Source organism: Protopterus annectens, chromosome 4.part0 (assembly GCF_019279795.1).
Source record: "Protopterus annectens isolate FY-2018-M chromosome 4.part0, PAN1.0, whole genome shotgun sequence".
Lineage (NCBI taxonomy): Eukaryota > Metazoa > Chordata > Ceratodontiformes > Protopteridae > Protopterus > Protopterus annectens.
In genome coordinates this window covers 243,475,469-243,489,026 of record NC_056733.1, presented here as the reverse complement: position 1 = coordinate 243,489,026, position 13,558 = coordinate 243,475,469, and the positions used below count along the sequence as shown (strand labels likewise).

At 37.9% G+C, this 13,558-nt stretch overlaps 1 protein-coding gene across 1 annotated transcript; it reads left to right on the top strand.

Moving 5' to 3' along the window:
• Window positions 1–10,271: 10,271 nt before the first annotated feature.
• LOC122799281 (apelin receptor A-like) lies at window positions 10,272–12,331 on the top strand. Its single transcript, XM_044068239.1, has one exon. The coding sequence runs from the start codon at window positions 10,297–10,299 to the stop codon at window positions 11,380–11,382; it is 1,086 nt and encodes a 361-aa protein (XP_043924174.1). The 5' UTR covers window positions 10,272–10,296; the 3' UTR covers window positions 11,383–12,331.
• The last annotated feature ends 1,227 nt before the right edge of the window (window positions 12,332–13,558 follow it).

The window sequence follows — 13,558 nt, the reverse complement described above, 5'->3', positions numbered from 1 at the left end:
TTTTTTTTTTAATTTTCTATTATTTGGACTTCATTTTATCTTTGCATAGTTTGTTTTCACATAGATCCCTACTGAAATGGCAGCATTCGAAATGTTGTGTCCTGAAAAGCCAAAAAAAAAAAATGAAACCAACTTCCTTAGAGGGGGCAAGCCCTCGTACACCTACTGAACTTATATATACTAACTCCAAGATCTCCATACCTTGGAAAAAGGGAACATTCCAAGAAATGGCATCTCAGATTTAGTATACATAAGCCATTATTTTGGCCATTCAGTCTCCATATTTCAGGGCTCACTCTAGCAGGTCCCCACATTTCAAATGGTAACCTTTTTTACCTTTTTGAACAAAGTCTTTGACCCATATGTCACTGAAAGAATGTTAAAACGTACCCATTTAAGAAGCCTACACTTGTTGCAGATAGAAATATTAGGATAGCTGTTATCCTACAAGGACTAAACATATTTAAAGGAACCATTTTTTAATGGGGAAGGCAATGTTTTATCTGTCAGTCAGTACTATTGTTGCCTCACAGCAAGAGTTTCTCCGCTTTGGTTCTTGGCTGGGGTGCCTTCTGTCTGGAGTATACATGTCCTCCCTGTGTTTACATTGGATTTCTCCAGGTATTTTGGTTTCCTCCCACACCTCATAGACATAGAGTAGGAGGACTAGTGACTCTAAATTGTCCATTGATCTGTATGTGATATGTGAATAACATGGAAGAAAGGCCATGTAATCTATTTCTATCCCCTACTTGCCTAGTAAACTATTTGGATGCTGATGGCTGTTCAAAAGATTGGTGTAGAAGTCAGACAAAACTCAATAGCAATGAATGGGTGAATGTTATATGTAATAATTTTACTGAAATGGTTATTGATGGATACAGTTTTTTAGCAAACTGGACTTTGTATATTGAGGCTAGGGAAACAAGTTAAGCATAATATATGACAGAAAAAAAGTAAAGGATATATTAATCTACAGTAGCCATGTTAAAAGAATTATGTCTACGCCATGTGCTGTGGTTCAATGGATGTTTATATCATGATTAGTAGTTTGCAGTTTGTAATGCATCACATGTTATTTATTTAGCTCCATCTACTTGCAGTAGTTTTAACACCGATTAATCTAAAAGTTATTGGATAAGATTTGTAAAAAAATATATATTACTACCAGCACTGTGTCTTGAACTTCCAGAAGGGTGGAAAAACATAGTGTCTAAACAGACAAATTGAAGTCCTCTTCCACTTAGAACTCATCATCAAGTACAGTAGCTCAGAATCCGATTCATTTTTTTCCTTTCACGCTCATAACGTATTGGAAAAAACATATTTTTTATTTTCATTTCAAGACGTATTTATTAAATTGGTCTATGCTGCTATGGTTTTAAATCCTGTAACTATGTCAATACTCTCCACAATTTTTATTTTCCTGTAATTTTATCAAGTATGGGAACTTTCTTAAGAGGAGTCCACTAAAATGAATTATGTAAGGGCGGACATAACTGGTCAAAAAAAGTGAGGGAGGGAGTGATTGAGTGAGTGAGTTTCAGAAAAAAACATTATTTGATTATTTTTATTCAGGACACAAACAAGGTGAAGACTGAATGCTATGAGCATGGACAATTTCAACTAATCAATCAACCAGGATGTTCTAGAGAATCCAGACTACCCAGAGGAACTCCCCACCCAAGAGTATAGCCAGGCATGGTCAGTGTGTATTCAAGTGATCATCTCTTGAAAACGTTAATACTCGAAGAATGTTTAGAACTGTCTAAACTAATGTTAAAAGTATAAAGCTATAAAAAACAGTTAAGTGATAGGTAGTACACCATAAAAAGCCAGTTTATGGCTCTAAGTTCCAGTGGTTGAAAATGTGTCCCTTTCCCTTAAGTGGCAGAGGCAACATTAGGAGGGTTGAGTATGTTTTTAAATGATAGGTTGCTGGTGGGAGCACCAGGTATTAAGCTTAAGTACAAAATATAAATTTCTGACTATACCCCTACTCACACCAGCAGAAAGGAAACCAGTATCTTCCTCGGGGGCAATAACTGGTAGTGAGAAATGAATCCTGAAACTCAGCTAGGAGGGAGAAAACTTAAATCACTGAGCCCCCTTCCTGTCTATGCCTCTCCTGCATCTCAGATGATCTCTTCTCAACTCAGTCTCTTCCATACCTCTCAACTGTCCAGATTTTTGCAGAATATCCAGATTTTTGCTTCATAGTTTTGGTCTGTTCCTCATAAAACACATGGTTTTCTGGCAAATCTCTAATGACTGAAGCCACTAAATAATGGCACACATTTGAATTTTAGACTCCATATCTTTCAGAAAATGCATGTTCACAAAAATGGTTTTATAAACACAAAACCAACTACACATAGTTTGCCACTCGATGGCATGTCCAAAAAGGATCGATGAATAACAATAATACACCAGCTAATTAATGGATAATTTATTAAAACTCAGCAATTTTATCCAACAAAGTGACAGGGGTTCATCAGAGTAAAAAAACAATTAGACAAGTAGCTATTTAAAAACTTCCAGTAAACCAATAAACATTCCAATTGGTCAACTAATAGCTCGATTAACACAATAATTAAAATAAAGAAAATGTTCCTGAAAAGGAATGCATGTAACAGCATTGTCCACCCATATAGTCATTACGAAACATAACACAAAGCAAGTTTTTGTAACTCCTTATTAACTTTAAAACAATATTGACATATTTACAACTAGCATAAAACCTCAGAAAGGAACCAATGATAATAAAATTATAAATGCATAAGTATTATAAATACAATAATGTTAAAAAGGAAAATTAATAACTAAGAGCTTTAATTTTAAGAAAACTAGAAAGGGAAATGTAGTCATTAAGCCCCAGAGGTCCAGATGTGTTAGTTCCAATCTGCCTGCCACCCAGTTTCTTTAACGTCTAGTCAAACCTTAGTAGTCCTCCCCTTTTATCCTCTTCCACAACCATTGTAACAAAAAATGTAAAACTATAACCCTGTTTTTTCTCAATATGTCTCCATATGGCATTGGACAGGTCCTTGTTGTTAATGTCTCTCATGTGCTCATACACTCACCCCTTTAATCTCCTTCCTGCTTTTCCTATATAAAAGGAGGGGCAGTCTTGGCGTGTTGCCACATACACAGCCATTTTTGTATCTCATGTACAGCTAGTCAGGCAAAAATTGTCCCATATGCATGGATGTGTACAAATTCCTCCTCAAACAAAAACCTGCATTGGGAGCATCGCCTACATTTGGTCATACATCCATTTTTATGCTTCTGGTTGCCACCAAAGTTAATGTGATGCAAAAATGGTTGTCGATGCAGCAACACATCAAGACTGCCCCTCCTTTTATATAAGCAAAAGAGAAAGGAGATTAAAGGAGGGGTTGTGTGAGCACAGGGGGGACATTAACAACAAGAACCAGTCCAGTGCCCTATGAAGACATATTGAGAAGTACCAGGGTCATAGTTTTAAGTTTTTTGTTACAACTCTTGTGGAAGATGATAAAGGGGGGGGGGGGCTTACTAAGGTATGGCTAGAAGTTATAGAAAGTGAGTTGCAGATTAGAATTAAGCAGCCAGACCTTGGGGACTTAATGACCATATTTCCCTTTCTAGTTTTCTTAAAATGAAAGCACTTACTTATTAATTTTCCTTTTTAACATTATTGTATTTATTATAGTTATGCATTTATACATGTACCAGGTATCATGGTTCCTTTTTGAGGGTTTATGCTAGCTGTAAATATGCCAGTATTGTTTAAAGTTGATAGGGGGTTAAAGAATTTTGTTGTGTTACTTTTCATAATGACTACATGGGTTGCCAATGCTGTCACATGCATTCCTTTTTAGGAAAGTTTTCATTATTGGGTTGATTGAGTTATTAGTTGGCCAACTGAAATGTTTATTGGTTTATTGAAAGACTTTAAATAACTGCTTGTCTGTTTTTTTATCTTCTGGTGTAGTCCCGACACTTTATTGGACGAAAGTGCTAAGTTTTAATTTTTTTTTTCAATAATTAGCTGGTGTATTGATCGATCCTCTTTAGAGTGTCCATTCCACCTACTGCATGCAGTCTTTGGAAGGAAAGAAGAGCTCCTAGAAAGGGTTCACATGACCGCAGAGAGGACACATACTCTGCACAGAAAGCGTCCCAGCCAAGCATACCTGTCAACCTAGAGTCCTAGGCAAAACCAAGACAGTAAATGTTCCAAAATAAGGAAACTCGAGGATCCAAAATATTAGTGAAAAAGAACTTTATTTAAAATGTATTTTTTAACTGCTGCGTTCTAACTAAAATGTCTAGCCGTTGCTTTAATATAATGCTTTTAATGTTCCTATAGTAAAGCTCGCTGTCCTGGTCTATAAGCGTGCTCTTCTAATTTTAAGTACACTACTTATGCTTATGTTTTCGTTCAAACCTGGACTCCTATTGGCCTCAAGTTTCAATTGCCAATAGAGGTCCCTGTACTCTAAACCCATCTCCCAGTCACCACCCCTGGGATCGGGAGGTACCTGTTCTAGTACTAGGAATTTGAACTTAAAGTTGTTGCAAACAAGGGAGCGTTTGTAAAGAGCATTTGATTCCTTTTGTTTTGAAATTTCATATAAATGCTCATATATCCTTCTCCTTAAATTTCTTTCTGTTTTACCAATATAAAAACTGGTACAGGAGATACAGATACCCAAATATACAATTCCTTTGCTGCCACAATTGGTAGAAAAATTAGGATTAAACAAAAAATTCCTTGAAGTAATAAATAAATTAGGTCCATCAAGGATGTGGGTGCATTGTTTGCACCTACCACATTTTGAGGTGCCTACTCTTGGTAACTGGGAATTCATTCTCGTGGTGTTCTTAGCTTCAAAGATTTCTTTTAAATTTGTATCACGTTTCCTAATAAATGTAGGGACTGGGGGCAGTAAATCCTTTACTTCCTCGTGAAAAGAAATAACAGGCCAATGCCTGTTGACAATTTTTTCAATTTCAAAAGAATCACAACAGTAGGTGTAAATAAAACTTCCATATAAGTGGTCGTCTTTACTAGTTGTTACCTGATTAACTATACCTTCAGTCCCTAGTAAAGGGGGGTATAGATTATCTCTGTTGTCTATGACTTGTTTCAACAAGGAATCCAGCAGGGTAGAAGGATAACCCCTTTTAAGAAATAAAGATTTCAAAAAATTGATTTCTAACATGAAGTCATCTAGAGTACTGGACATTCTCGAGGCTCTAATAAATTGCCCCTTAACTATACCCTTTTTCTGGTAAAAAGGGTGTCCACTTAAAAAATGCAAGTATGTATTAGAAAAGGATGGTTTTCTGTATAATCTTGAAAGGGGTTATCCTTCTACCCTGCTGGATTCTTTGTCGAAACAAGTCATAGACAACAGAAATAATCTATACCCCCCTTTACTAGGGACTGAAGGTATAGTTAATCGGGTAACAACTAGTAAAGACGACCACTTACATGGAAGTTTTATTTACACCTACTGTCGTGATTCTTTTGAAATTGAAAAAATTGTCAACAGGCATTGGCCTGTTATTTCTTTTCACGAGGAACTAAAGGATTTACTACCCCCAGTCCCTACATTTATTAGGAAACGTGATACAAATTTAAAAGAAACCTTTGAAGCTAAGAACACCACGAGAATGAGTTCCCAGTTACCAAGAGTAGGCACCTCAAAATGTGGTAGGTGCAAACAATGCACCCACATCCTTGATGGACCTAATTTATTTATTACTTCAAGGAATTTTTTGTTTAATCCTAATTTTTCTACCAATTGTGGCAGCAAAGGAATTGTATATTTGGGTATCTGTATCTCCTGTACCAGTTTTTATATTGGTAAAACAGAAAGACCTTTAAGGAGAAGGATATATGAGCATTTATATGAAATTTCAAAACAAAAGGAATCAAATGCTCTTTACAAACACTCCCTTGTTTGCAACAACTTTAAGTTCAAATTCCTAGTACTAGAACAGGTACCTCCCGATCCCAGGGGTGGTGACTGGGAGACGGGTTTAGAGTACAGGGAACTCTATTGGCAATTGAAACTTGAGGCCAATAGGAGTCCAGGTTTGCACTTAAAATTAGAAGAGCACGCTTATAGACCAGGACAGCGAGTTTTACTATAGGAACATTAAAAGCATTGTATTAAAGCAACGGCTAGACATTTTAGTTAGAATGCAGCAGTTAAAAAATACGTTTTAAATAAAGTTATTTTTCGCTAACATTTTGGATACTCGAGTTTCCTTATTTTGGAACATTTACTGTCTTGGTTTTACCTGGGACTCTACTTGGAATTATTGGTTGGTTTATGAACATTCTTTGATTTTTTTGGTCTAATACCTGTCAACCTCTTAGAGTAAGGAATCTGGACAAAGCCATAAAAAAGTGGTACAAATAGGGACAATTTTGAAATATTGATCTTATAAACTTGTTTCGGACTTCGAATCTTTCAGGAAATGCAAGCAAGCGAATGCAAAATGTGTTTATTCTAAGTTTATAAGAGAAAGATTTAAAAATCCGCCCGGGTTTGCACCCCCCAAACACACACACACATACAAATATGTTTGGCTTTCTCGAGAATTCTTGTGCTAAAAAGGTTGTGAAGTGCGCTGACAAGACAATAGCAGCTTTATGTTAAAATAGAGCAAGCCCTGAGTCTTAAAATGTAACTTTACACGCTATAGATTGCTGCGTGATCCCCAGAACCTAACTGAATAAATGAATGACCTGAGCAAAGTTAGTTGCTCCCATCACAGACAAAAGTACAAAAAATATCTCATTGTTCATTTACAAACTAAAAACATAAAAGGCACCGATCCGCGCTGTTGTAAGTGTACTAGCGGTGTGCAAAGTCAACTGTGTACCAGAATGAATTGTTGCTTAAATGTCTTTTTTCTCCTATAATATGTCGCAGCTTTTTTCCTATGTGCTAAATACACGCACACACACGCACGCACGCACACACATGCACGCACACACACACACCCACACACACACAAGTTTAAATCCGTACTTGAAGAATACCTTATCATCACTAAAGGGCATGCAAATCCTTCGGGAAACGGTGTGCAAACGTTCCATTGCAGTGCGTCTTCTCTGGCTTAGCGTGCGTTTGGTGCATCGCACTCAGAGGATTTCAGTTCCAGATACCGCTCAGCATAGATCTTAGCCTTTTACCTCCCGAATTAGGGACAAAGGAACATATAATTGGGAAAACGCCACCAGTTAGGTACACTTGCTAAATACTGGAACTATACGCATAGAAAGTGCATAGAAAAAGACATGAATTAACGTGTATTGTTAAAGTAAAACGAGTCAGTAATTAGAATGATTATCAGTATTTACTGATGATTATGGTGTTTACTGATAGGGTTGCCACCTTTTCAAATGGCCAAAGTGGGACATTTTTGGTACAAACATCAGATTTTACAGGCCGACACATACCCACTGTCAGTACAAAGGGTAGAACGTAACTTTTTTGCCTAAATAAAAGCTTATTCTTGTAGCATTTTAGTTGCTTATTCTGTTTCTTATAACATTTAGGTATTTTAGATACAGAATAACTGTTTTATGCAACTATTACATAAAATATAGGAAATAATTTTGTCCTAAAATCTCAGGACATTTGCCATTTTTACAATTTTTGTCAGGACACAACTGCCCAAAGAGGGACTGTCCCTCGCAAAGTGGGACAGGTGGTAACCCTATTTACTGACTGTAATCCAATATAAATTTTGGAGGGACAGTGCAAAATTTAATTCAGATTTAGGGAAGTCCCTAACAATTAAAGTCACGTTAGAGCTGTTAGGGTGATAAAGTCCTGCGAAATAAACAAAACTGCAAACGTTCATTCTCACAAATTTTCACAATGAAAGAAAATATCGTGAGGAAATAAGCGATTGTTAAGAGTGGGATTAGTAATCGGTGGTATCATGGACCCTAGATCATCGTGTTGTATATTACACCAGAGTACGAGTTGTGACGTTTTTAATGTTATTTTAGTTTGTTGAACAATTGCACATTGAAAGTGCATATAAAAGTGAACTGCAGCCTGTGTATGTGAAGTTGTGTTGGTGTGTGGGGCGGGGAGGGGGGGGGTCATATCTCTCCAGTGTGCCTATTATGAGGAATGTTCGTCATTCTGAGTCTTAAAAAAAATATTCCACACTTGCTCCACTTATAAGAGTCCGGTACGCATTAATTGTTAAAATTTCTGATTAACTAATATCCATAGTTGATAAATACTACTGAACCATATTAATCAATCAAAATAATGTTTTATACGCATCAAATAACACATTTTGACCATGATGTGATCTTTGCTTGTTCAAGTTGTTAGTGAGCTGCAGTAACTGTGTCACATTTTGTCCATTTGTTCCACATTATGAGCGTCGGGGGGAGGGTGGCTTAGCTTGTTTGTGCTTGCCCAGGATGTCATACTCATCCAGTGTACCTCATTATGAGAAATATACCTCATATGGGGTCTTAAAAAGTTTATGTTCTTCAGAGTTCCACATTGAAATGCTCTGGCACACATTCATTGTTAAGAATTTAACTGATGTCCATAGTAAATGGAAAGAAATCATGTTAATTTATTAAATGATCATTTTATAAGTAAAGCCAGCACATTTTAACCATCCAATGACCTTCCTAGTTGAAGTTGTCAGTATGTGTTTCACATTTTGCCCATTTGTTCAACATTATGAGGGCTGGTGTTCGTCATTTTCGTGATGGAAGGTTAAGAGCTATGCAGGATGACACTCAAAGAATACTTGCAATATTCAATTTGGAGAAGATAAAAATGTGCACAGGATGATATCACTGCTTTCTTCAAGTGTGGATGAAAAGGCAGGGAATAACAACCCAATGCCATACCTGCACAAATGGAGCGTTTCTGCAGACAGACCTTTCAAATTTCCCAAAGGTCCCTATTTTGGAGAAAAGTCTCTATTTTAAGGTCTTGGTTTTCCCCTGCTTATGATGAAACTGTTTTTGGAAGCTTATATGTCCTTGTTTTCAGGCTAGATTTACTCATTCACATAATTTTCTGAAGTTTTCTCATCATGGGTGATTTTAAAGCTATCTACTACACAGGAAACCATACCACACGACAGGCATACTAGTGGCAACAATAATTTAAAGAAAGGGAAACATTCTTGCAACTCCCTTTTTCGGAAGCAAAAACATAAATTACCTTGCGCGGTACAATTTTGCAATACAGTTGATTAAAGGCTACACATTTTACACTGCATAGTTAATAATGAGCTTAAATGCTTTCATCATTTTGACACTATGTTCCTTAAACGTGCTTCTTAGAAGTACTGCACACTCCTATTAGAAGCAGGAAGAGATGTGTGCTATTTGGTATTCCAATTTTTAAGTTAAATTCATGTCCAGATTTTCGTCTGGATGTTCCTAATTTTCAAGGGCATTTGACCCTATTTTAGGTGTCTGCATAGGGTTGCCACCTTTTCAAATGCCCAAAGTGGGACATTTTTTTTGTAGAAGCATGCGGTTTTGCAGGACGAAACATACCCAAGGCCAGTGCAAGGGACAAAACTTCATTTTTTTGCCAAAATAAAAGCTTATTTTTGTAACAGTTTAGTTGATTATGCTATTTCTTATAACATGTAGGTGTTTCAGATGAATAATACCTGTTTTATACACTTATTTTAAAAAAATTAGGAAATATTTTTTCTCCTAAAATCTCAGGACATTTCTATTTTTTTTTTTCACAGGACACAACTGCCCAAAGAGGGACTGCCCCTCGCAAAGTGGGACAGGTGGTAATCCTATGTCTGCAGGTTGAGATGTATGCCTGCAGGCATTTCCGATATACTCTAAAGTTTCCTTACACAAACGCATGCGCCTAAGAAACACACAGTACTGGGTGAGTAAGGAGGGCTTTCCGCCCACATGGAAAGGTGTTCTTAGAAGGAATGCATACTACTAGTGAGGGGCTGCGTTTCTGCTCCTGATGGGAGGTCCTTTCTGAAGTCAAGATAATGAATTCGTGAATTAGTCTGTGTGGGGGTGGGGGCTGAAGTTTGTGACAGTGTAGGGGGAGGATAGAAATGTGGGCGGGATGTTTCTAATTGTTTAATGGCAGGGGGCGTTGGTTAAGTACCGTACCTTGTGCGTTCTGCAAAAGGGGGCTGGACAATCAGAGTGGACAAGTGACTTAAATAGAGGTGCGGGGAGCACACAAGTTTTATCGAACTCCTTCTACCAATAAGCCTTGGAGGTGTAATTAAAAGTTGTACGAGCTACGCGTCATGGCATCTTACGGTAGCGGTGAATACATCTATGAGTATGATGCTGAGGATAACGAGTCTTACTGCAATTATCAAGAATGGCCACCGTCCTTGTCCATCATTCCGGTGCTTTACATGACTGTTTTTGTCTTGGGACTCTCAGGGAATGGACTGGTCATCTTCACGGTGTGGAAGTCCAAACCAAAACGGAGATCAGCTGATACCTATATTGGCAATCTGGCTCTTGCCGATTTGGCTTTTGTGGTCACCTTACCCTTGTGGGCAGTGTACACAGCTTTGAATTACCACTGGCCCTTTGGCTCGTTCCTGTGCAAGCTCAGTTCCTACCTGGTGTTGGTCAACATGTATGCGAGTGTTTTCTGCCTGACCTGCCTTAGCTTTGACCGTTATCTGGCCATAGTACATTCTCTGACTAGTTCCCGGCTCAGGTCCAGAGACACTATACTGGCATCGCTGGGAATTATTTGGACTTTGTCTGCAGTGCTCGCCCTGCCTGCCTTCATCCTTCGCAAAACCAAATATGCAGTTAACAACACGGTGCTTCAGTGCGATATGGACTTCAGTGACTTTGCAGTCCCACAGGAGGAAGAGATCTACTGGCTGGCCGGTTTGGGTCTCAGCACAACCCTGTTAGGTTTTGTCCTTCCTTTCCTGTTAATGACAGTTTTTTACTGCTTCATCGGAAGAACAGTTACCAAACATTTCCAGAACGTCAAGAAAGAAGACCAGAAAAAGAAACGACTCCTCAAGATAATCAGTACTTTGGTGGTGGTCTTTGCCATCTGCTGGCTGCCATTTCATGTTTTGAAAACCGCTCACAACATGGGAATGCTTGGACTTTTCAGTATTCCCTGTCCTTTTCACGAGTTCATAATACAAGCCCATTCATATGCCACTTTCTTGGCTTACCTCAACAGCTGCCTGAACCCTTTCCTTTACGCTTTTTTTGACCTGCGGTTCAGGTCCCAGTGTTACTATTTACTGCGTATGGAAAAGGCTGGACATAGACAGATCAGCTCTCTCTCCTCCACCATGAGTGGACAAACCCAGAAATCAGAAATCCAGTCACTGGCAACAAAGGTTTAGGTGTCAGACCAGATCACCTCAAAGAATAGAGCACTGGAAATGGACTTGCATATGTCATGACCCAAGGTTGCCTGTCGTGACCAAGTGCTGTCCCTGGACACTCCAGTGAAAGAAATGACAGCTGATGATGCAAAGCACTTGGAAAAAGATCAAAGTAGAGAGTTAAAGAAGCATTTGATGCCCTGGTCAATTCCATTCCAAGATTTTAAAACTGCGTGCCACGTCAGGTGGGACTTCGGCTGGGGTTATCCAGCCACTAGAGTGTTGTGTAGGAAAATGCATTATACCAGACCCTGCAGCTGGCCTGGGGCTGGACTTTGTGAAGCGGAGATTACATAAATGTTTTTTAGAGAAAAGCAAATTGTTCCACATAAAAATTGCAGATAAACGCCGAACAACGTTATGTGTTCATTGTTCTGGCATTCAATGTGAATTTGAATGGTTTATTTCGGTGAAATGTTGGGTAATAAGGTTTACACTTTTGTACAACATAATACAAATGGCGTTTCTATTACAGCACTTGAAAATCGAGGTAAAAGTGTGCAGAAACCGAAGTTTTAGGTTGCAGAGTTATTATAAGTTGTTTATTATGCTTAAAATTTTAATAAAATATATTTGTAAAATGCAAATTTATATTGTACAAAACATTGCATGTAACTTTTTTTAATTCGTTTCATTTATATTATGTACGTTTTTTTCTGACAAACTGTAAATATTTATGGTTCATGCTTTCTGGCTTTCTTAAACGAATTGGAAGTTTTTGTGAGGCATGGTAACCTTAAGTCTGATTACTAGACAAGGTTCTTTCAGCTGATGTAGAGCATTAAAATGTATATTACACAGTCTTTTCGGCCGTTTTTAGAATGGCCTGATTATACAGTTTCAGTGTATGCTATAACTACATTCATTTGACCGTTAAATACGAATAAAATGTTATATTACCTATCAAGGGTATTTTTTTCTAAGTTTGTTTCAGGAAATAATTGTTCTACTGAAAAGCTGCCAAACAAGTTTATATTTTTGTGCAATCTATAAGCAGCCGATTGGCTGGGAGAGTTGATGTTTGAAACTTCGATTTTTGCTCAAATTCGCAGAGTGAATTTACTTCAGGGAAAATGGCTCACTGTGTACTTCAGGGGCGCTTCCCGGTATGCATGTGAATCTATATGTTTCTGATGTACAGTCACCCAGGATTGAGGTATTGTCACAAGAAATGGTGGTAAGGATTTTTTTTCTTGTGTCTATTCTCACAGCTGCTTGACATACTCAATATACAGCCTTCTTCAGACAAGGCATACTATCACAGTCGTTTGGTGTCGGACTGAGTTGAATTTTAAAATTGCATCATTGCCAGACCCTCAGGTTTCGGAGATTCACTGGGTAGAATGCATAGACATTTATGCATGGGAGGTGGTGGAGATCTGCTCTATTGGCCGAATATATTTGATAAACCCAAGTATTTTAGATAAAGTGTGCAGGGGATGAAATGAAAATCTATCTTATAAAATCGGAATGCAGAAAATAGTTATTTCCACTACAGATGGCCAAAGAGGTTTGGTGGTCACCACGTGTCCAGCCAGGACTTCGGTAGACGTCCAGTATAAAACTGAAGTAAACCAGCTACCTACATCACAAACTTAAACTAAATAAAACGACCACCTTCCATTTTCAAGAGTTCAGACTGTGAAATATAGTTTTCAAAAAGTGTTCAGATGCTCTTCTTTTCATTTTATGCAGATGGGCAGTCGTCCTCTAAAAGCAGCAGTTCATCCCAGCTTTAGCATGCCAAACACCACCACAATTATTAGACAGTGCACACTATGTAGGGTTACCACCTGTCCCACTTTGCGAGGGACAGTCCATCTTTGGGCAGTTGTGTCCTGAGCAAAAATATTAAAAATGGCAAATGTCCTGAGATTGTAGGACATAATTATGTCCCATATTTTATGTAATAGTTGCATAAAATAGTTATTTCTGTATCTAAAATGCCTAAATGTTACAAGAAACAGATAAGCAACTTAACTGTTGAAGAATAAGCTTTTATTTAGGCAAAAAAGTAAAGTTCTATCTTTTGTACTGACCATGGGTATGTGTCGGCCTGTGAAATCTGATGTGTGTCCCGAAAATGTCCCACTTTGGCCATTTGAAAAGGTGGCAACCCTAACACTATGCAAGT

What these genes read in the sequence shown, in the direction of transcription:
- LOC122799281 (XM_044068239.1), top strand. Translation starts at nt 10,297, where the DNA reads ATGGCATCTTACGGTAGCGGTGAATACATCTATGAGTATGATGCTGAG.